The 24,267-nt window shown below is 38.5% G+C and overlaps 1 protein-coding gene and 1 long non-coding RNA gene across 2 annotated transcripts; both read left to right on the top strand.

The window, feature by feature from the left end:
* The first annotated feature begins 510 nt into the window (after nucleotides 1-510).
* Nucleotides 511-23,976, top strand: LOC115216360 (surfeit locus protein 1). The gene is made up of 9 exons (XM_029785626.2): nucleotides 511-669; nucleotides 2,920-3,036; nucleotides 6,320-6,441; nucleotides 9,179-9,367; nucleotides 10,426-10,498; nucleotides 14,012-14,059; nucleotides 20,601-20,718; nucleotides 22,189-22,270; nucleotides 23,835-23,976. Exons 1-9 carry the CDS (start codon nucleotides 631-633, stop codon nucleotides 23,941-23,943), a joined length of 897 nt encoding a protein of 298 aa, XP_029641486.1. The 5' UTR covers nucleotides 511-630; the 3' UTR covers nucleotides 23,944-23,976.
* Nucleotides 12,310-13,798, top strand: LOC118765471. Its single transcript, XR_005001339.1, has 3 exons — nucleotides 12,310-12,810; nucleotides 13,021-13,136; nucleotides 13,506-13,798. It is a non-coding gene; the product is annotated as an uncharacterized LOC118765471 (long non-coding RNA).
* Nucleotides 23,977-24,267: the final 291 nt, after the last annotated feature.

The following is a 24,267-nucleotide window of genomic DNA, read 5'->3' as shown; positions in this document are numbered from 1 at the left end:
AACTCAACAAGTAATACACAGGCATGAAGTATTAACAGACATGAGATAGTGAAATAGGAATTTGTAACACAAACTGGATCTTTTCCGTTTGAACGGCAGTTTTTTAAAATAGTTTCCACGTAACTAAACACTTTTAAACTTCGCATACTGGTAGAATGTGTTTATAAAACATCTTTTTCTCTTGGCTTTATTGAGAAAATTCTATGGTTTGTAAGATATTTGTTGTTGATTTTTCTTCAGTTTCTGCAATTTCAACCAATCAATGGCGTCTATTGAGGTAAAAAAAAACATTTTGTGCCGTATGAGTATGTCCCTCGTTTACGAAACAGATTGGGTTTATTTATATTTGTGAAGAAAAAAAGATACCCTTCCCCCTACCCCTAACCATAAAACAGATTGAAATGCAATAGATCGATACTAGGGTCATAATTATGGGTGACAATTTCATATGACACCGCTAGAAAAAACTGCTGTTCAAACAGAAAAGATCCCACAAACTTTCCCCCGAAGTTACTAACGAAGGAATGTACCGGATCAGAGTCAAGAGAGTAGGCCTTTGCTCTGTAAGGGACATAACTTTTTATAGCACCGCTCTGATATTTTGTGCTTGAACGTCGCGTACCGACCGTCATGGGGTGGAATGCTTGTTTACGATTATTAAGTCAACAGGTAAACAAAAGTTCTTTTAACGAAAAATATGAATATATTTTCCTATTCGTTATGTTTTTTCAAATGTGTTTTTAATATTTTAATTACGAATTAATGACTTTTCACTTACATAATAAGTATCTTTAAGTAGGGTCCTATAATCTAATAGTTTCGATACAGAAGGTTTTACTTCTATAAAATATATTTTAACCCAATAAATATCATACATTTTGTTATGAACTCACTAATGAAATGCGGTTTCATTTACAGAAAGATATTATCGCCAGAAGTTGTTCCTTCTATGTTATGTAAAGAGTGAATTCGTTAACCTTCAAACGTCGGCTGCCGTTTAAATAAACCACTGACAGGAGAATTAATCTCTGAAAAACATATTCTTTTATTGTAATTCAATTCATGCCTTAGCTGCGCTTTTAGGAATGTTAAATCGCTCTAGTACAGAATATTTTATGGCGATCCTTCGGTATAATGACCTCAGATGCATTTCATTTAGAAGCGTAAAAGGTCTCAATTAATTAAATATTGCCGGCGTTTTGACGTTTTCTTTAAGGATTTAGGTTTTAGGACAATAAAATACGTACAAAGAAATAAGAATATTATCGACAAGTTGTTTCCCATATAGATAAAAGCACTAACAATTGGATAACGGCGACTGACGAGATTATGCAATATCATAAATACTTTTACTAAAGCCCTGATGTTTTTTCAATCTTCTTTCCAACTGAGATCATTAGTTACTATAAACCCAAAAGGAACAGCTAGGAAGGAATGTGTTATTAAATTACGCATACCATTAGTTTGAGTGTTATAAAATACTAGATTTTGACCTCTAAGTATAAGAATAGAAAATAATTCGTGTATTTCCTCATTTATTGTTACATCTATGGTTTAGTTAGGAAGTTTTGAGTGCCACTGTGTTTACCACCAGTAAAGGAGATTGTGTGGTTTTCGTACTTGCCAGGAATTGTGACTAAATCACCCTTTTCTCTTTAAAATATAAGGAAGCATTGAATGGAGTAGCTTGAATTCATCATCATCATCGTTTAACGTCCGCTTTCCATGCTAGGATGGGTTGGACCATTTGACTGAGGACTGGCGAACCAGATGGCTGTGCCAGACTCCAGTCTGATCTGGCAGAGTGTTGGACAGCTTGATGCCCTTCCTAACGCCAACCACTCCGAGAGTGTAGTGGGTGCTTTTACGTGCCACTGGCACGAAGGCCAATCTGGCGGTACTGGCAACGGCCATGCTTGAAATGGTGTTTTTTACGTACCACCTACACAGGAGTCAGTCCAGCGGCACTGGCAACGACTCTGCTCGAAAGTTTTTTTTTTTTCATGTGCCTCCAGCACAAGTGCCCGTAAGGCGACGCTGGTAACGATCACGCTCAAATGGTGCTTTTTTACGTTCCACCGGCACGGAAGCCAGACAGCTGCTCTGGTAGCTGCAAAAGGTTTTTCTTCAGAGTCTGCTTCATTCAGAGACAGCCTGAGGATAAACAACAACCTACAAATAAGAGCCAGTGAAGGAGCATTTATGTAGTCACTCAATCTGTTAGAAATAACAGTCAAATCTCCCTGCAAACACTACACACCCTACTGTTTCAAAAAAATTGATACAGGATGATGTGTTTAAAAAAGACCAATTGGTCAAGAATGGAATCCCTTTGATTTTAGGGCTTGTCTGGGTGAAACAATAGCTGATAGATTGAACATATATATGTTTTATATATATATATATATATATAAGAAAACTCTCTATATATGTGTGTGTAGCATGTCTGTACTAGCATAGCTTAAAACATGCATTTTGGATCTCAGGTAGGCTCAAACAACACTGTATGTTTACAACTCTATTCAGTCTGTGATTGGCTGAATAAGCAAGCTCCCTCTAAAAGGTGCTCTCTACTATGTCCGATTGTCACTTACATAATGTAGCTACTGCCAGGTTTGAGTTCCTTGTCTCACTTCTCTAAAGCAATTCCAGCATGCAGTTTTGCTCTATCACGTTAACACTGGCCTCTCTCACACAAGAACATCCTTCTTCCTCATGCGCCGGCAGTATAGACCAAATTCATGATTTCAAAGCGATGAAAATATTTTGAAAAATTAAATTTAAATGTTGAAGTGAATCTAACAGTTTTTGTGTAAACACCTTCCACGCTTTAATTGTTTTTGTTTCAGCACATGATCTCAGATCAAGTCACTTGCTATGCGAATACATCTCCATAAAAAAACTTTATTTATTATTTAGCCCAAAAGATGTTCTGTTCTAAAGAGTTTATCACTGAAGCAGTATTCTTCACAAGTTCCTCGCCTCAAACCATATGTATCCAAAAAGAAATCAGCTCCTTCAGGATATGTACTCTTGGTAAGCACTTTTTATTTTGTATTCTATTGTAGTAGTAAAATAGTTGAATGAATTAATTATCAGACCTTAAAATCATAATGTCTGATTTGGAATTCACGAGGGCCTTTTCATTGTTTTTTTGCACAATACAGTTAAGTTTAGGTTCTCCACTTCACCAAACTGTCAGGATTAGGCTTAAGATCATCTGGGACCTATGTTACCTCTGATAAACTGATATGCTATCAAAGAAAAACTTGCAGGACATCATGGCCTAGTTTCTATCATCAGCAGTAAGTCACACACATTATGTATATATGAAGGGAACAGTTGTATCATACCCTTTCTCCAAATGCATGACTTACAAAATTGCTGCAAAAACTGGGCCTCCCAGTCCCTGAGGAGGCTGGCAATGGCTACGATCGGTTGGTGTGGCACGTAAAAAGCACCGACCGATTGTGGCCATTGCCAGCCACCTCTGGCCCCTGTGCCGGTGGCACGTAGAAAGCACCCACTACATTCACAGAGTGGTTGGTGTTAGGAAGGGCATCCAGCTGTAGAAACATTGTCAGATCAGCCTGGTGCAGCCTCCTGGCTTCCCAGAACCCCGGTCGAACTGTCCAACCCATGCTAGCACGGAAAACCAACGTTAAACAATGATGATGATGAACAACCTCACTCATATAAATAACATTACCGAAACTGCATTTCAAAGACAAGGCTCTTGCTCTCTCTCTCTCTCTCTCTCTCTCTCTCTCTCTCTCTCTCTCTCTAGACCCAGAAAATACCAATCAACTCTGCTTAGCTATTAACTCAATGCAAATCTCAAGTAAACTCATAACCCTCTGTGACAATGTTACTGTAACACACACACACACTCACATAGTGCATCTAAAAGAATGACATTTGTCTGATTAGCAAAAAGTCATTTGCCAATACATTACTGTTACCAGATCACTGATACATTATTTCCGCTTTCTTTTACTACTACTATTACATTTGCTTCTCTAAATGAAAAAGGAACTGCTGGGAAGAAATGTTATTAAATTATGCATGGAAGCACTCCGTCGGTTACGACGATGAGGGTTCCGGTTGATCCGAATCAACGGAACAGCCTGCTCGTGAAATTAACGTGTAAGTGGCTGAGCACTCCACAGACACGTGTACCCTTAACATAGTTCTCGGGGATATTCAGCGTGACACAGAGAGTGACAAGGCCGGCCCTTTGAAATACAGGTACAACAGAAACAGGAAGTAAGAGTGAGAGAAAGTTATGGTGAAAAAGTACAGCAGGGATCACCACCATCCCCTGCCGGAGCCTCGTGGAGCTTTAGGTGTTTTCGCTCAATAAACACTCACAACGCCCGGTCTGGGAATCGAAACCGCGAGTCCGCTGCCCTAACCACTGGGTCATTGCGCCTCCACAAATTATGCATACCATTAGTTTGAGTGTTATAAAATAGTAGATCTTAACCTCTAGGAATAAAAAAATATGTGTATTTCCTCATTTGTTACAACTTTGGTTTGGTTAGGATGTTTTGAGTGCTGCAGACCACTGTATTTATCACCAGTAAAAAATGAGACTGTGGTCTTTGTACTTGCCATGAATTGTTACTAAATCACCATTTCCTCTTTAACCCTTTTGTTACCAACCCAGCTGAAACCACCTCTGGCTCTGTAGTACAAATGTCTTGTTTCAAATGTTCTGAATTAAAATCTTCCACCAAACCTTAGTCATAATTTATGTTCCTAACACTAGTTTAATGATAACTAAGTTATTTTACTAAATTCTTTCTTATATTTAAAATTGATTGGAAGAAACACAGAGCATCTCAAAATAAATATGGTAATGAAAGGGTTAAAGTGTAAGGAAGCATTGGATGAAGTAGTTTGAATTAAAAGAAAAAAGAGACGAATGGTTGTAGTTGCAAAAGGTTTTTCTCAATACTCTGCTTCATTCAGGGACAGTTATACCCTCCACTCAAGCCAACCAGACACCCATCTCTCCTCTTGCTACCTCTGTGTCTGACATCTTGGATAAAACCTGCATGAAGTATTTTGCCCAATTCTTCTTCAGACACAACCACCCTCTAAAACCTCCCGAGTTCATAAAATATAATTCTTTTCTATTGTTAACAATAAGAAGACAATAACTTCTTTTTAGAAATTCAGTCTAATTGTGAATTCTATGAATAATGATATCATTGTCATTATTATTCTCCTTGTCCTTATATCTTATGTTTGAAAGAGTCAACAGTTTTATTTGTCTAAAATTTGTGACATCACAACTGTGAGGTCCAGCATTCTCAGGTTTAGCTTAAAAGCCTTTTCCTGGAGTTCCTTCATTTGTCTCAAGCATGGTTACAATCCATAACATTCTTGCAACCCAACATATACCACTCATTCACAGTACATGTTCATATCATTGTAGCTGTATGGAGTTAACATGGTGCATCCAATGTGCAATGTTATCTCAACACTGTGTAACATTTTTTTTTTGTCGTTCAGTAAGTGTTATTTTCTATTTGCTTCTGTCTAGAAATCAAAGGAAATAACTACTGTTCCCTTCAAACTTTTGTGATCTGGACACCAATGTTTTGAAACTGGCCAATTTTCCATTACATTCCAGACAGATTCGGCATTAAGTTGCTGAAGCAGAAATATCATCATAACAAATATTCTGCTCAATACCAAAGATTTGCTTGTCAGTTGCTTCACCTTAACCCTTTTGTTACCAACCCGGCTGAAGCCAGCTCTGGCTCTGAGTATAAATGTCTTGTTTTCATAAGTTTTGAATTAAGATCTTCCATCAAACCTTAGTCACAATTTATGTTCCTAATACTAGCTTAACGATAACTAAGTTTTACTAAATTCTTTGTTATATATAAAGTAATTGAAAGAAACAGAGCATTTCAAAATAAATACAGTAACGAAAGGGTTAATCAGTTGAGCATGTCCCTTAGTGGCTGACAATATGTGCATCTCTGATCATGAGTAGGAGTTATTGGGGAGCATCATAGTCATGTGTCGAGAAGGATTCTTTGGGGTTTGAATAAATGAAACAAAAGAAAAGTTTGAAGGAAATAGCTGCTTTTCATACTTTCTAGGAGTAAGCAAATTAGAAATAACAGTTGCTACTCAAGGACAAAAATTGTGTTACACAGCATAATTTGTCTTTAGTTGCTGTATTCATTGCCTATGTTTTCACAACTATTCAGCATCAAGCCAGTCATATATACCTCTAAAAATACAGTAAATAATCCAAACACTTACAGTTGTATTGTTTTATACTTCTTTATTTTTCCAGATAATCCCTATAACAACTTTTGGCCTTGGGACATGGCAAGTTCGTCGTCGAGAATGGAAACTTGATTTGATTAAGATGCTTGAGGATCGCACTATGGCAGAGCCTATTTCTCTACCCGAAGAGTAAGGGAGCTCTTATGTTTCACATTTCATTTTCACTAATTTTGTAACTGAGAATAAGAAAGAATGAGTTGCTATGAATGATTAGATGTGCATCATGAAATGACAAGTGCATACGTACTACAAAGAAGCTGATAGTGAAAAAGTGTAGTTGAGAGTATACAAGGTAGGAGTAAGTATAAAAATGGTCTTGGATGCAATTTTGTTTTATTTGACCATTGCAGTTTCATAAGATATCCACTTGATAATGAATTACCCTACTACAAGATGATTTAAACAAGTAATAGCTATTATATGCAGCCTTTAATCAGAAACATGTGCTTTGATGGGTGATGGTTCATAAATGTATAATGAAATTATTGTATACAGTGCTCAGGTGCACCACAACTTGTCAAAAGTGCGTATAAAGCATATGCAGTAATGTACAAATGTCTGGAAAGCGAACAGTATATGAGTCAGATACATGCTTGCGTGTGTATGGAGGGGAGAAAATCAGGTGTAGTATTGGCGAATCTCAGGAAGCATGGAAGTTTTGAAGGATGCAGTGCTCCGACAACTAACAACTGATGCCGGCAGTTTGTTCCATGCTTCAGCAACTCTCAGCGTAAAAAAATGTTTCCGAAAGTCATGGGAACTGTGCTGTTTTCTGACTTTGTAAACATGTCCATAGGTATTAGACAGGTGGAGTTTGAAAAGGGGCTCAGTGTTATTGTTTGTAAGATGGTTAATAATTTTATACTAAAATATTCTAGAAACGCTTGTCCTGAAAATATACATCTAACCTCTACATTCTATTTCCACTCACTCCAAACTTCAGACAATTTATGATAGCTGCAGAATCAACAAAATACCCTCCATGTGTCATTCTAGCTATCATCATACTCTGTTGCTAACTATAACTCTGTCTCTCTCTCCCTTTACTTCCCCCTCTATCAACCATTATTAACATCCATCACTCATTTACTCACTTTCATTATGCATGTTTATTGCTATCCATCACTCTATCCCCCATTGCTTTTTCTCTCTTATTTCCAGTTCTCCCTCCTCTGTCACTGTGTTCTTCTTCTCACTTCCTTCATCACACCACTTACGCTATTTTCTATTCAATCTCCTTACCAAAAACCAGCATATAAAAGTTTTTATTCCTCTATTACCCTTTCACTCCTATCACTCTGGTTTTCTCTCTGCCATCACTCTCTTTTTATCACTCTCTCAGTCATGTTACCAACAAATAGATATAGCATAAGATAGAGAGGACTCTTTAGTCTTGCACATGTAGAAGTTGTCATTTCCTTGTCATCACCATATTCTCTCACAAAGCAAACTTCTCAACTACAAAGCCATGTCTATACCTATATGCTCCTCAACTATACATAAGCTCTGGACTGTTAGATTTCACATCACAGCTATTCAACTAACTACATAAATGGCATGAGTCTGCTTGACTAGGGTATGACCAGGGTTACGTAATTACTAGAACAACAACAGTGCTAGAGTTGTTCCTACTCTGTATTATGTATTTTCATCTTGGTTGGCCATTTACCCTGTCTATGGACACACCAGTGCTGGTGACTGGATACAAACTACTAACCTCTCAGCTGGCTGTACACCACCCTGGCTTCTTGGCTTCTACTACATAAAAAATACAGAATAAATAACAAAATCAAAGCAGATAAATGGAGCTTGTGTTACAGATGTACTAATGATTGAAAGGAGGAAGAGAGTGATGATACTTGAGGTATTATCAATATGTATTAATGTGAGAAAGTGTCCTATAAAAGCACAGAATGATAATGGTTTCACATATTTTTGGCTAGGGCCAGCAATTCTGAGGGGAGGGCATTAATTATTACCGTTGATCCTATTACTTGAATGGTACTTCATTTTATCAACCATGGAGGGATGAAAGGCAAGATTGACCCTAACAGAATTTGAACTCAGAATGTAACAAGTTAGTAGAAATACTGCTAGGCATTTTATCCAATGATCTAATGCTTCTTATTTCTTTATTGCCCACAAGGGGCTAAACATAAAGGGAACAGACAAAGGGATTAAGTCGATTACATCGACCCCAGTGCGTAACTGTTACTTAATTTATCGACCCCGAAAGGATGAATGGCAAAGTCGACCTTGGCAGAATTTGAACTCAGAACATAGCGGCAGATGAAATACCTATTTCTTTATTACCCACAAGGGGCTAGACACAGAGAGGACAAACAAGGACAGACCAACGGTTTAAGTCGATTATATGGACCCCAGTGCGTAACTGGTACTTATTTAATTGACCCCAAAAGGATGAAAGGCAAGGTTGACCTCGGCAGAATTTGAACTCAGAACGTAGTGGCAGACAAAATACCGCTAAGCATTTCACCCTGCGTGCTAACGTTTCTGCCAGCTCATTTCTTTGAGGCATGTTAATTATATTAGTTTCAAATTTTGGCACAAGGCCAGCAAGTTCAGTGGAGTGGTTAAGTTGATTTTTATCAACCCCAGTGCTCAACTGGTACTTACTTCATTGACCCCAAAAGGATAAAAGGCGAAGTTGACTTTGGCAGAATTTGAACTCAGAATGTGAAGGTGGACAAAACGTCGCTAAGCATTTTGCCTGGCATGCTAATGATTTTGCCAGTTTACCACTTTAAAAATTCTTAGTTTTCCATGTTTTCTACTTATTGTCTCTTAACTTTTCACTTTGTTACTTCATTGTTATAATATTTTTCTTTTTTTTTTTTCCTTTTAGTCTTGAAGAACTTGAAAATCTTGAATACCGCAGAATCAGAGTGAAAGGAAGATTCATGCACAAAGATGAGTTTACAATAGCACCTCGCTCAAACTTTGTTGAGGATTTTGATCCAAAACTAGTGAATCGTGATGCTGTTAAAAAAGTTGGCATGAACGTCATAACTCCATTCAAACTGTCAGACAGAGAGTAAGTTATTTACTTTGCTTCATTATCTGAAAGGCATTTTGTTTTCTTTTGAAGCAAAACTACTTAAGATCATCTGAACATACCAGAGGCACAGTTTGATACCACTGCAAGCCCCTGCCCACACAGTCCTCAACTGCCAGAATACATCTACAACTCTCTAGAATGCTACTACTGACATAAAAAGTATAAATCTATTTTACATTGTGTTAAATTCAGAAGATTCTTATTTCTGTACTGCCCACAAGGGGTCACACACAGAGGGGACAAACAAGGACAGACAAAGGGATTAATTTGTTTTCATCGACCCCAGTGCGTAACTGGTCCTTAATTTATTGACCCTGAAAGGATGAAAGGCAAAGTCAACCTCGGCGGAATTTGAACTCAGAACGTAGCGGCAGACGAAATACCGCTAAGCATCTCGCCCGAACTGCTAACGTTTCTGCCAGCTCGCCGCCTTCAGAATTCAGAAGATTCTCTCAGTTTCTAAGTGATGGCCTTGTGAAAATTTTTGCAATCTTGGTGTCATCATCATCATCATTTAATGTCTATTTTCCATGCTGGCATGGATTGGGTGGTTTTACTGAAGCTGGTAAGTCCAGGGACTTCACCTGGCTACATTGTCTGTTCTGGCATTGTTTTTTTCCTTTCTTTACACCAACCACTCCATAGTGTGTTCTGGGTGCTTTTGACAGGGCACCAGCACAAGTGCCACATATAACCATGAATTGGATATGTCTCACAATGTATGCCAGACACCTTTGTTGCAGTCACTTGAAGTCAATATATTATAACACAGAAAATATATTATAACACAAGAGTTTAAAATGTTCTTTTAATTAGTACACATTTTGTGTATGTATACTGTTTATATTAGTCAGATTGGTGTCCTCATCTTGATTTTTTGCTTTCAGTATGTTTCAGTTGTGCACTCCAGCTTTCTTCAGATGTCTTGTGTTATATCAGAAATCAACATTTTGTTTTAATAGCTGTTACTTTATGTTCCTATCTTACATTTATATGTATTTTAGTTTGTTTTTACTGTCAATTTTTCTTTTCAGTATTATTATTATGGTGAATAGAGGCTGGATACCTATGAAAAAGAAATATCCTGTAACCAGACTAGAAGGGCAGGTAATGTCTGAATTTAGTGAAATTTTCAATGATTATTGGAAAAGTGAATGCAAAATTCCTTGTTAAAAAATGGGAGTTGTTAAATATCAAGATAGGAAACACTTTGACACAACTGTTTTGGTCCTACCTATTTGGCATTAATGATTCAAAACTGACTTATTTGATTTCAGACATTTTGTTCCCAGAACCATTTGGCACTGTGAAAATTTTGTTTTTCTTCTAGTTGACAACTATTTTGCAACCACAACTACTCAACTTCATTTAACTTTCTGCTACACTTATGTACATAATGGTTGGTGAAATATAGATGAAATGTAGAAAAGGGTGGTTTTCTCACAGTGAATTCCTGTACATCTTTGACAAAGTAGAATTGAGAAGGAATTGAAATTTTGTCACTGTAAGCAGAAAAATCAGAGAAAACATCAAGATGTATGATGTGACCCCTTTTTTTACAAACACATCTCTCTCTCTCTCTCTCTCTCCCCTTTTTGTGTATGTGAGGAGAGGGGAGGTGTTTATGTTAATTGGGTTGAATAGAATTAAATTGTAATGTAAGGTGGCGAGCTGGCAGAAACGTTAGCGCACCAGGCGAAATGCTTAGCAGTATTTTGTCGATAAATTCAGGGTCGATAAATTAAGTACCAGTTATGCAATCGACTTAATCACTTCGTCTGTCCTTGTTTGTCCCCACCAGGAGTGGAGCCTGCGGCTTAATTTGACACAACACGGGAAAACTCATCCGGTCTGGACACCGGTAGGATTGACAGATCGATAGTTCTTTCATGCAATCTTAATTGTGGGCAATAAAGAAATAAGAATTAAATTGTAATGTCTCTCTATTTCCCACTTTCTGTCTGTGTATGTATATCTATGCATGTGGGTGTGAGCTTGTGTTTGACTCCAGTGCCTAAAATAGCCACCACCAAAACAGGTTCCATGTCCAGTTGATCATGCCAAATTGTCAGCATCCAAACAATCGCACCCAGTCGTCTCATTCCATAAACATTAAGGGAGTTTAATCCTTAGCATTTAAATCGACCATATCCAGGCAATATTTTTTTACTGTTTTATGTTGAAACTGGCCAGATCTGGCCTCTCATACCTACCCTACAATGTCATTCTGAAAATAAATAATCACATCAGTGAAATCTCAAAGCTATGACATAATGCGTAATTAATTCAAAACAATGTTAATAAGCATGACATTTGACAGAGTAATCTGAATGCTAAAAGGTTAAAATAAACTGTTATCTTGCTTCTATAATTGATGAATATGGGGGTTAAATGGAATAAGTATTCTGTTGAGTGGAAAGGATAAAACTGATGTATTAATTGCTTCTTGGATCAAATACCGTAAATCCTCGAGTATAGTCCGCCCTTGAGTATAATATGCAGGGGATTTTTAGGGGGCTGTACCTCTGAAAAAGCTAAACCTTGTGTATAATATGCACCCCCTCTCTAACTTGAGTCGTGCGTAATTAAGCCAGCAGCACCTAATCGAACAAACACTTCTGCGCATGCATAATACAATAATGGTGATGTTCTTAACTGTTATATGGGAATGTAAATATGTTTGCAAATTGTTTTTGTTACATGTTATTCTGTGTTCTGAATACTTTTATTTTAATAAATGTTGCTTACTGCAAGCTATGGATGATTCTTTTATGACTTCATTGCTTTCAGGCTTAGCTTAAAGTATTTTCGTGCCCAACATCACAAAATGCATCTGAATAAACATTGCTGGACAGCAAATAGAGACTCGGACATTGCTTAGAAAATATTTTTCATTTTTAACCTCGTATATAGTACACACTAGGGATTTTGACCTCTAAATTTTGGGGGTAAAATGCAGATTATACTCGAGGATTTACGGTAGTTGAGTCTTTTTTGAAATATTCTGATATTTTGTCTCATATTTCAAACAGGATTTTCAAAAGACAGACTTAATGATAACATGCAATCTTAATCTTTTCATCTAATTTGTTCTGTTATGTCATTTTTTAAACTATAAACCACCTTGTTGTTGTTCAAGCCTGCATATAAATCTTACTGTTGGTAAAAGCAAAACTGAATAAATATCTAAATGTCTAAGACAAGCTAATAGGATTATAATTTTTCAGATGATTAGCCTGATCTTAGTGATTAAAAATATATTATCATGTACTTTAAGTTTTGGTCATTAATCGTCAGTGTGTCTTATTTTCTGAATGTATACATAAATACCAGTACTAGGAAGCTTTATTTTTAGAAATAAGGGTAATACCACCTGCTCTTATTCATTAGTCCATGATGCATGTACAATTAACCCTTTAGTGTTTGCATTATTCTACCAAAATTAATGCTTTTTATCCACTTTGTTTTGAACTAATCACACATTATCTTGAGATTTTAATGAAGTAGCTGTTAATTTTTAAAGCGATATTGTAGGGTTGGTGTGAGAGACCAGATCTGGCCAGTTTGAACATAAAACAGGCAGAATACTTTTGGCCGGATACGGCCAGTTTAAATGCTAAAGGGTTAAGGTTACATTTTTAGTGTATTTAAATTAATCATTGAGAAAAGGTTGCCACATTGAGCTGATGTTAGTGCTGGGCTTATTGATTGGGTTACCAGCAAATGTTATACTCTCTCTTTACATGTTTCAGTCTTTTGATTGTGGCCATGCTGGAGCACCACCTTTAGTCGAGCAAATCGACCCCAGGACTTACTCTTTGTAAGCCTAGTACTTATTCTATCGGTCTCTTTTGCCGAACCAGCTAAGTTACAGGGATGTAAACACACCAGCATCGGTTGTCAAGCGATGTTGGGGGGCAAACACAGACACACAAATGTATACACACATACATACATATATATACGACGGGCTTCTTTCAGTTTCCGTCTTCCAAATCCACTCACAAGGCTTTGGTCGGCCTGAGGCTATAGTAGAAGATACTTGCCCAAGGTGCCATGCAGTGGGACTGAACCTGGAACCATGTGCTTCATAAGCAAGCTACTTACCACACAGCTTTTTAAATTTTCCACCATTGTTCCCTCTAACTTTTTGCTCTGTGTGTGTGTGCGTGCGTGTATAGAAATTTGTTGGTGCAAATTTTCTCTTTATTTGTGAAGTATGTGCTCCTTCATACAAATAGCCATTATTTCAATGTCATATTGATCACCTAAGCAAATGCATATTATCTTAAAGATTTTATTATGAAATTACATGATGAATTCTTTCAATTAAAAAATACTTTTTTTCATCTTGAAAACCCTGAGTGCCCACATTTTTTCTCTTTGTGCACTAGTTGTAAAATGTGTGCATGTTTCTATTTTGGTTCTATATGTTATAACATTTTTTTTTCATAGCAATATAAAATTTCCTTACTTGTTATCCAATCATTGTTAAATTGTTTATTCCTTATTTTCATAACACGTAAGCATTAATGAATGTTGACCTGAGCTTAAACAACTAACTCATTTCTTGTTTAATGTTACATGACATTATCTTGTAATAAAATTAATTCATTTCAGATTGAAGATGAGGTAGAAATAGTTGGTGTAGTACGTCACTCTGACCCTGTAAGTAAAATTTGTATATTAAAATATGTCATAATATATATATATATATATACAACCTCGCTACGACTACCTTCTTCTTGCACTTATCCTTATTCTTTCCTTATTCTTCATCCTTATTCTTTCCTTATTCTTCAATTTCCATCTCATTGTATTGTCACTTATTCTTTCAGTATTCCCTCATTACCCTGTCTAGCTCAAACATTTTTTTTTCGTTTAGACTTGTCTCCATGTTCATAGCCACTCTGATTTTTCAATTTTTCAATTTTTCAATTTTTCGTTTAGTATTGTCTCCCGATTCATACAAACCCATTTGCTAGCTCACGATTAACAGAACCTCTTTACTCAGCTACGGTGTTATATTAGCTATCAATAATGATATTCCCTCTGATTTTTCTGATTTTCAAACCTATTTATCTAATGTTTATTTATCGACAATGCCGTCCCCAGTCAAATTCCCTCAAACCGCTTATTGTCACGTGTCCCTTGACCTCTCTCTCTAACTAACCGTATCTCTCTCTCGCTATGTCCCCCCCTTCCCATAACCATCATCGCCATGGTCCTCTATGCCCCCCCTCCCCAAAACCATCATCGCCATACATTAAAGAGCCATCGCATTTATCGTTAACCCCACTCGCTTCAAAATATCTAAAGAATACGCACAGATCATGAATGGCTAAAAGTTAAGTGAATCGTCCAACCTCGCTACGACTACTTCTTCTTCTTGCACTTATCCTTATTCTTTCTTATTCTTCATCCTTATTCTTTCCTTATTCTTCATTTCCATCATTGTATTGTCACTATTCTTTCAGTATTCCCTCATTACCCTGTCTAGCTCAAACATTTTTTTTTCGTTTAGACTTGTCTCCAGGTTCATAGCCACTCTGATTTTTCAATTTTTCGTTTAGTATTGTCTCCCGATTCATACAAACCCATTTGCTAGCTCACGATTAACAGAACCTCTTTACTCAGCTACGGTGCACCCCCCCCCCCCCCCCCCCACCACGCATGCCGGAAGTTCCTATTCTCTTCATTCCGGGTTGCTTCCCATGAAGACTGCAAATGCTCTCACCATCCATACCCCTCCCTACCCCTAGTCTCGACCTATGTAAGGTAATGTTCATACAGTGCAAAATATGAAAGGCTAGCGTTATGCAGGTTGTACTGAAGGCTACTTTACTACTTCATTTCTTGCACATGAATTCTGCCAAATGCGAGCTTTCTTTTCAGGTACACGAAGCTACTGTCCACCGTCCCAGGGTCTCTAGAGCCCATGCCTTCCACACCCTCAGGGTTGGCACCCTCAACGTTGGCACTCTGAAAGGTAGGTCTGGTGAGATAGTCGAGATGCTTGAACGGAGATGTGTGGATATATGTTGCATGCAAGAAATAAGGTGGAGAGGAGGATCAGCTAGGCTCCTCACAGGCAAGGAACGCAGGTACAAGATTTTCTGGGCAGGGAACACTGACGGGGTTGGTGGCGTGGGTATACTTATCGCTGAGAAATGGGTAGATAAAGTAATTGAGGTAATCAGAGTAAGTGACAGAATACTTAAGATTAGATTAGTGCTTCATCATAGTTTAGCAACCATTATATCAGCCTATGCTCCTCAGTCGGGGCTACCCGATGGACAGAAAGACCGATTCTATGACACTCTACTGCAGACTACCTCATTGACGAACGACAGAGACCTTATCTTTGTGGCTGGTGACTTCAATGGTCACGTTGGACGACATGCTGGGGGCTTCCATGGCGTACATGGAGGCTATGGCTATGGCTCCCGCAACGAGGAGGGAACCAGGCTGCTGGAGTTCTGCGATGCAAATAATCTTATGATTTGCAACACTAACTTCAGGAAACCTACCAGCCACCTAGTCACTTACCAATCGGGCCAACATACCAGCCAAATTGACTACATCCTTACAAGGCAAAGGGAGAGATGGCTGCTTATAAATGCCAAAACCTTCCCAGGTGAAGAATGTACCCCACAACATAGACTGGTAGTTAGTGACTTTAGGATCAGGACTAGGAGGACAACCAGAAGACGACAAATATGGAGAAGAAGGATCTGGAAGCTTAAAGATCCTGCAAATGGACAGAGATTTAGGGACATATTACTTGAAGCCTCTGACGAAGTAGAAGGGGATAGAGCATCACAGGGGTAGAAGACAGCTGGACGTTTCTAAGGGACAACCTGCTGAGAGCCACTGACCAGATCTGTGGCTGGTGCAAAGTCCCCTCTCGACCTAGAATAACGTGGTGGTGGAACAATATTGTAGACAGGGCTATTAGAGAAAAGAGACAGGCTTGGAAGGTCTGGAAAAATGGGGGTAGCAGGGAATTGTATCAGACTGCCAAAAGAGAAGCTAGAGACAGGTTTATTTAGCCAGAGGGGAAGCAGATAAGAAAAAATTTGCCAATGTTCTGCGCCGTGAGGACCAAAGACTGGAGGTGTTTCGTGTTGCAAGACAGTGTTTGAGAGAGAATCGTGATGTGGTAGGAGAGAAGTGTGTTCGCATGGAAGATGGTTCACTTGCGCTAAATGAGGATGCGAAGAGAGAGGTTTGGAGATGCCACTATGAAAGGTTGCTGAATGAAGAAAATGAATGGGATAAAGAGAGTCTGCCGAATGTTGACCCACAGAGGGACCAGCTATCCGAGTTGATAGTTCTGTGGTAGCTAAGGCAATTAGAAGCATGAAGACAGGGAAAGCCCCAGGCCCATCAGGAATCACTGCAGAGATGCTCAAAATGTCTGGTAGTGTCGGCTATAGCCTAGTCACCATATAGTTAATCAGGTGATACACAAAGGGGTCATACCCAATGACTGGTGTAGCAGTATAATAGTCAACTGCTACAAAGGTAAAGGTGATGCCCTAGATACAAATAACTACACAGAGGTATCAAGCTGTTGGACCAGGTGATGAAGGTTACGGAGAGGGTCATAGCCCAACTAATTAGAGAGAGAGTTAGTTTAGATGAGATGCAGTTTGGGTTTGTGCCAGGGAAAAGTACTACTGATGCTATATTCCTGGTAAGGCAGCTGCAGGAGAAATACCTAGCCAAAGATAAGCCCCTGTACCTGGCTTTTGTTGACATGGAGAAAGCCTTCGACAGGGTCCCCCGATCCCTTATCTGGTGGGCAATGAGAAAACTAGGGATAGATGAATGGTTAGTGAGAGCTGTGCGGGCCATGTATAGGGACGCCGCTAGTAGGGTGAGGGTTGGAAATGAGTACAGTGAAGAATTCCGGGTAGAGGTAGGGGTCCACCAAGGCTCAGTACTCAGCCCCCTCCTATTTATCATAGTCCTCCAGGCAATAACGGAGGAATTCAAGACAGGATGCCCTTGGGAGCTCCTCTATGCTGATGACCTTGCTCTAATTGCTGAGTCGCTATCAGAACTGGAGGAGAAGTTTCAGGTGTGGAAACAAGGATTAGAATCGAAGGGCCTCAGAGTCAATCTAGCTAAAACCAAAGTCGTAATCAGTAGGAAGGTAGACAAATCACAAACACCTTCAGGTAGATGGCCCTGCTCGATCTGTAGAAAAGGTGTAGGTAGAAACTCTATAAGATGCACCAAGTGTAAGCTATGGACACATAAGAGATGCAGCAATGTCAAAGGAAGGCTAACTAGGAAGATGGTTTTTGTATGTGGCAGATGCTCAGGAACAACAACACTGAAAATGCTCTGAGACCAACTTCCGTCACTTTCCAGGGAGAAAAACTAGAAATAGTTGATAGTTTCCGTTACCTAGGTGACCAAGTCAGCAGCGGGGGGGGTGTGCTGAAAGTGTAACTGCTAGAGTAAGAATAGCTTGGGCAAAGTTCAGAGAGCTCTTACCTCTGCTGGTGACAAAAGGCCTCTCGCACAGAGTGAAAGGCAGACTGTATGATGCGTGTGTACGAACAGCCATGCTACATGGCAGTGAAACATGGGCCGTGACTGCTGAGGATATGCGTAAGCTCGCTAGAAATGAAGCCAGTATGCTCCGATGGATGTGTAATGCCGGTACTCACACTCGGCAGAGTGTAAGTACCTTGAGAGAAAAGCTGGACCTAAGAAGCATCAGTTGTGGTGTGCAAGAGAGACGTTTGCGCTGGTATGGTCATGTGGCGAGAATGGATGAAGATAGTTGTGTGAAAAAGTGCCACACCCTAGCGGTTGAGGGAACCTGTGGAAGAGGCAGACCCAGGAAAACCTGGGACGAGGTGGTGAAGCACGACCTTCGAACTTTAGGTCTCACTGAGGAAATGACTAGAGACCGAGACCTCTGGAAGTGTGCTGTGCGCGAGAAGACCCGGCAGGACAAGTGAGTCCACAACCCGTGGCCTTCTACATGGGATGGAGCCAGCCTACGTATGCATACCTTCCCTTCTTGGGACACAAAACTCTACTTGTGAAGACGTGTTGAGGCAAGTGAGGATCAGAATCGAATCGATCAATGGAAATTGCGGATGTGCTAACCAGTGCCGGTGGCATGTCGAAACTCTGCTTGTGAAGACCCATTGAGGCAAGTGAGGATCAGAATCGAAATCGATCAATGGAAATCGATCAATGGAAATTGCAGATGTGTTACCAGTGCCGGTGGCATGTAAGAGAACTTTCCGTTTCGCGACCGTTGCCAGCACCTCCCCGTTTCGTGTCCGTTGCAGCCTCGCCTGGCCCTCGTGCCGGTGGCACATAAAAAGCACCATCCGTTCGTGGCCGTTTGCCAGCTCTGTCTGGCACCAGTGCGGGTGGCACGTAAAAAGCACCCACTACACTCACGGAGTGGTTGGCGTTAGGAAGGGCATCCAGCCGTAGAAAAACTGCCAGATTTGACTGGGCCTGATGAGCCTTCTGGCTTCACAGACCCCAGTAGAACCGTCCAACCCATGCTAGCATGGAAAACGGACGCTAAATGATGATGATGATGATGATGATGATTATATTATATATATATATATATATATATATAAAACTGAGGATATATATAAAACTAATGAAGTTTGCAACTGATTTTCTTCAGACTGGGGACATTCATTACTTATGTTCCAGAGATGGTTTTAGATACTGGAAATTCTGCCCCTGGGTGCAGAAAACCCTCTTTCCTAGGTAAACAATATGAACAACCATGTAACTTGGTTAAAAGGACATTACTCTTGATGGCATACTTGTGATAATTTCTCTACCTCTCTATATATATAAAACTGAGGATGTATGTCTGTAAACCCACAGAACATCTGAAGTTCGCAACTGATTTTCTCTGGGAACATACATTACTTATGTTCCAGAGATGGTTTTAGACTCTTAAAATTTTTCACATAATGAGTAATGGGACCCCTGGGGGCAGAAAACCCCCTTTCCTGGAGTACATATGACTGCCCACATTGTCCATGCTTTGCTTCTGTTAAAACTGGAAAAAACAGCTACTGAAATTATATAAGTAGTTTGTATTAAATGGATGAACTGATGTAGAGTTCAAACTGTGTGGTCTAAATGGTAGCAATAATAGCCTGTTCCTGTAGTACCATAGGTAGCAATTTGTTGGAATAAAAACAGTTTGGAATGCACTGTGTTTATTTTGAAAAATATGCTACAATATGTTAAAACCTGAGCAACTATTGTCTTTTAGCTTCAGTATAAAAAAGTCTTTCTTCTAAGCTTAGACAAAACCCATACAAATATTCTTCAGCTATTGATTCCAAACCAAAATAATGCATGTACATTAACATACTAATTTATGGTGTCTAAGACCCCACCATGTTAGTTAGAGACTGTGTCCTTAATGTGAGCTTACATGCTCAGACACTGCATGCAGAATTCTTTTTGTTAGGTATCTGAATTATCCTCACAACAGTCGCACAGTTGAGCCATGACCATTGATTCCCAATCATGTCAGCAACTCAGTGCCCTATGACCCAACCATATTTGTTAGAGACTGTGTCCTTAATGTAACCTTGTGTACCCCAACAGATGAAATACTGCTAAGCATTTCGCTTGCCATGCTAACAATTCTGCCAGCTTGCTGAAGGAATTTTTGTTTCAAAGCACCAGTTTATTGGTTTACTTAAAGATATACACATATATGGCTTCTACTTAGTTTCTGCCTGTTGAATCTCAATTATAAGATATTGACCAACCCATGGCTTTTGGTAGAAGACACTGTTCTAGGGTACTGTGCAATGGAATTGAATCTAGAAGCACACGATTGCAAAGAAAACTTTTTAACCCTTTTGTTACCAAACCGGCTCTAGCTCCGAGTACAAATGTCTTGTTTTCATAAGTTTTGAATTAAAATCTTCCACCAAACCTTAGTCACAATTAATGTTCCTTACACTAGCTGAATGATGACTAAGTTATTTTACTAAATTCTTTGTTATATTTAAAGTAATTGAAAGAAACACAGAGGATCTCAATATAAATACAGTAACAAAAGGGTAAACCACATAATCATGATTGTACCTATTAACCACATAATAATGTCTGTCTGCTCTTTCCCTAAAGATTAAAAACCAGGTTGACTTATATTATTTTTCTCTTTTTTTTTATGTTCTTGTAGCCAAGAATGATGACCCCAACTAATGATCCTAAAACACATGGTTACTGGATGTTACGTGATATAGAGGCTATGGCAGGGGCTTCCGGAAGTTCACCAGTCTTCATTGATGCAGATATTCGTAAGTATTTTCATGATGGTAACAATTATCAGAAGAGTGTTCAGCTTTTTAGCATCTAAACTGGTCATATCCAGCCCAAATATTCTACCTGTTTTGCATTCAAACTGGTCAGATCCAACCTCTCACACCTACCCTACAATGTCGTTCTAAAGATAAACAATCACATCATTGAAATCTTGAAGCTACAAGATAATGCATGATTACTTGAAAACAATGAATAAATAAGCATTACATTTGACAGAGTAATCTGGATACTGAAGGGTTAAAAGGAAAAAGCTTTGATACCCAAGAAAAATGGTAAATTATGATTTAGTATAGGTGCAGGAGTGGCTGTGTGGTAAGTAGCTTGCTCACCAACCACATGGTTCCGGGTTCAGTCCCACTGCGTGGCACCTTGGGCAAGTGTCTTCTACTATAGCCTCGGGCTGATAAAAGCCTTGTGAGTGGATTTGGTAGACGGAAACTGAAAGAAGCCCGTCGTATATATGTATATTTATACTGCCTCAAATCTCCTTACAACCTATGCCAGCATGGTAAAATAGACATAAAACAAAAAAAGTCACTTCCTAGAATTTGAGACTGAAATGTTATGATTATCATATTTCAGATGTTAGTCGTCATCATCATCATCATCATTTAACGTCTGTTTTCCATGCTGGCATGGGTTGGACGGTTTGATTGAAAACTGGTAAGCTGCACCAAGTTTCAATCTGATTTGCATGGTTTCCACACCTGGATGCCCTTCGTAATGCCAACCACTCCATGAGTGTAGTGGGTGCTTTTTATGTACCACTGGCAATGTGATGAGACGTAATGTTGTTTTAGGTCAGACTAGACTAGACTAGACATGGTAGGTATACTGGATTTTTAGCTGTATTCAATTCATGTCAAAATTTTGTTTCAACAAGGATGATTTTGAACTATTTCATTTCAATTGCATGACAGGTGTTCTTTGGAAAGGCATTAATGTCTTGTCCTCCTGTGAACAACTTTTGGTTTCATGGTTACAAATTTAGTTGCGATCAAAAGATAAGCATTATCAAGCTGTCTTGCTCTCATTGTATTTCTTGAAGATGGAAGTACTCATGAATTAGTAGATTACATGTTATTGTTTAACCCTAGGTCAACCCTGATTCAGCAGAACTATGATCAGAAGCTTTCAAGCTATGACAATCTTGTGTCCTCTCCATATGAAAGACAATAAGGTGTGGGTTGAGGTAATTTTGGCTGTTATTTCTTATAGGTTGAGTGACCACACAGGCTATTTGTTGACTCAGTAGATTATAGATTATTACTGTAAAGAAAAGCAACAATGTCTTCTTTTTCTTTCATTTTTCCAATTTTATTTCATGTAATTACATTACAGTGTTGGTAAATATTCTAGTTATTAATACTCTTATTATTCATTCACACATTTTAATGAATTACCATTTCATTTGAAATATGCCTTTTTATTATTTTTGCCAACAGACAGCACAGTGCCTGGTGGCCCACTGGGTGGACAAACAAAAATTACTCTAAGAAATGAACACCTGACTTACATATTTACATGGTGAGTGAATTTGAGTATTGACATGATCAATTTCCTTTAACCCTTTAGTGTTTAAACCGGCCACATCCGGCCCAATATATTCTACATGTTTTATATTCAAACTGGCGATATCCAGTCTCTCACACCTAACCTACAGTGACATTCTAAAAATAAACATTCACATCATTGAAACCTCAAAACTATAAGATAATGCATGAGTAATTCAAAACAATTTGAGTGAAAAAGTATTAGATTTAACAGAGTAATCTGAACACTAAAGGGTTAAACATATGGGACAGTAAATTTGTTATTTTTCGAATAGTTTATATTACAAAAAGAAGGAAATTTAATGTCGAGTTAGTGTGTTTGTGGTATTAAGTTTAGAAATTTACAACACTGGTTGTGTTGTTATGAAGATGGCTGTATGAAAGGTTTGTTGTCATCATCATCATCATATATTGTATGCTTGCGGTGCATTGATGGAACTATAAACAAAAGTCTTCCGGATTAAGCACAAGTCCCCCAGCTGCATTGCCACTCTTGTCCAACCAGCTTATGATATTCAAATTCCTGGAAGGTCCCCTATGAATTGTTAATAGCTTTCATTACCTAGGTAATCTAATTAGCAGTGGGAGATGCCCTAAAAGTATAATTGCTTGAATAACAAGGAACTGGAGAAAGTTCAGGGAGCTAATACTTCTGTTGATAACAAAACCTTTCTGTCAGAGAGAAAAACAAAATGCTTGTGTGCAAACTGTGATGCTTTATGATTTCTTACATAGCAATAATGATCTGCTGAAAAAAATAAGGTTTTCTGACTTGGGATTATCTATTATATTTAAGTTGTTCTGTCTGTCTGTGTGTGTGTCTTCTAGGATCTCAAACATCCTCCATCCGATTGCGCTCAATTTGATATGTAGATGCTGATGGTATCAGGGCGTGTATAAGTCTTGAAAAAAATTACAAAAATCGATTCCAGGTGAGAATGGGATCAATTAAGCCGTGGGAACGTGCATTTGTTCGCGCAAGTACATCAGCTGTTGCAATCGATACTATACATACGCAAGAAAAATGCATGGTGTCTCAAATTTAGGTTAAATAAGTGTTTCTCAAAGGGGAGACCTATGTGACAGTTGGACAAGTTGTTTAGAGAAAATTTGGTTTAAATGTTTGACAACTCAGCACCGGATTTTTGGACGGGGGGGGGGGCGTTTTGCTCGTAACCATATAATCACAACTGAAATACACACACACATATATATTTAAACTAGTTGTAGTAGCTCTACAGACACTCTAATAACTGGCTGGCTAAGAAAGAGATTAAAATTAGGATGGAGTATCTCCTAAAAGCAACTTCTGATGCAATATCTTAGATATTGAAAAATATTGGAGATTAAAAGGAAAGCAAAACAAAACACATAGGGGTTTATAGTTATTTCTGAGAATGTAATCCTAAAGACAACAGCCTCCTGAATATTATCATACAAAAATGAAATAAAATGAGAATGATGATGATATAATTTTAATACATGTTAAGTGTTTGCATTTAAAAATTGTTTACTAATATTATTTTTTTTGCCCACAGGTACACATTAAGTGCTATAACTGCATGGATGTGGTACCGTATGTTTCGCCGACCTCCACCTCCTCAACGCCCTGCTGATATAGTATTTAATTCAAGAAAATTTTCATAGTGTTTGAATAAATTATATTTATGTATTCATAAATTTTCTCTTTTTTCCCTCAAATTTGTTAAGAACTTGGTTCAAGACTGTACACCATCAAGTCATATCAGCAAATATATTAAAACGTTTTGGGATCTTTTTGGTTTAAACGGCAGTTTTTTCTAGCGGTGTCATATGAAATTGTCACCCATAATTATGACCCTAGTATCGATCTATTGCATTTCAATCTGTTTTAGGGTTAGGGTGGGGGGAAGGGTATCTTTTTTCCTTCGCAAATGTAAACAAACCCAATCTGTTTCTTAAACGAGTGACATATTCATACGGCACAGAATG

Source organism: Octopus sinensis, linkage group LG1, assembly GCF_006345805.1.
Source record: "Octopus sinensis linkage group LG1, ASM634580v1, whole genome shotgun sequence".
Lineage (NCBI taxonomy): Eukaryota > Metazoa > Mollusca > Cephalopoda > Octopoda > Octopodidae > Octopus > Octopus sinensis.
The sequence above is the reverse complement of the archived record's forward strand: the minus strand, read 5'-3'. Positions and strand labels throughout refer to the sequence as shown.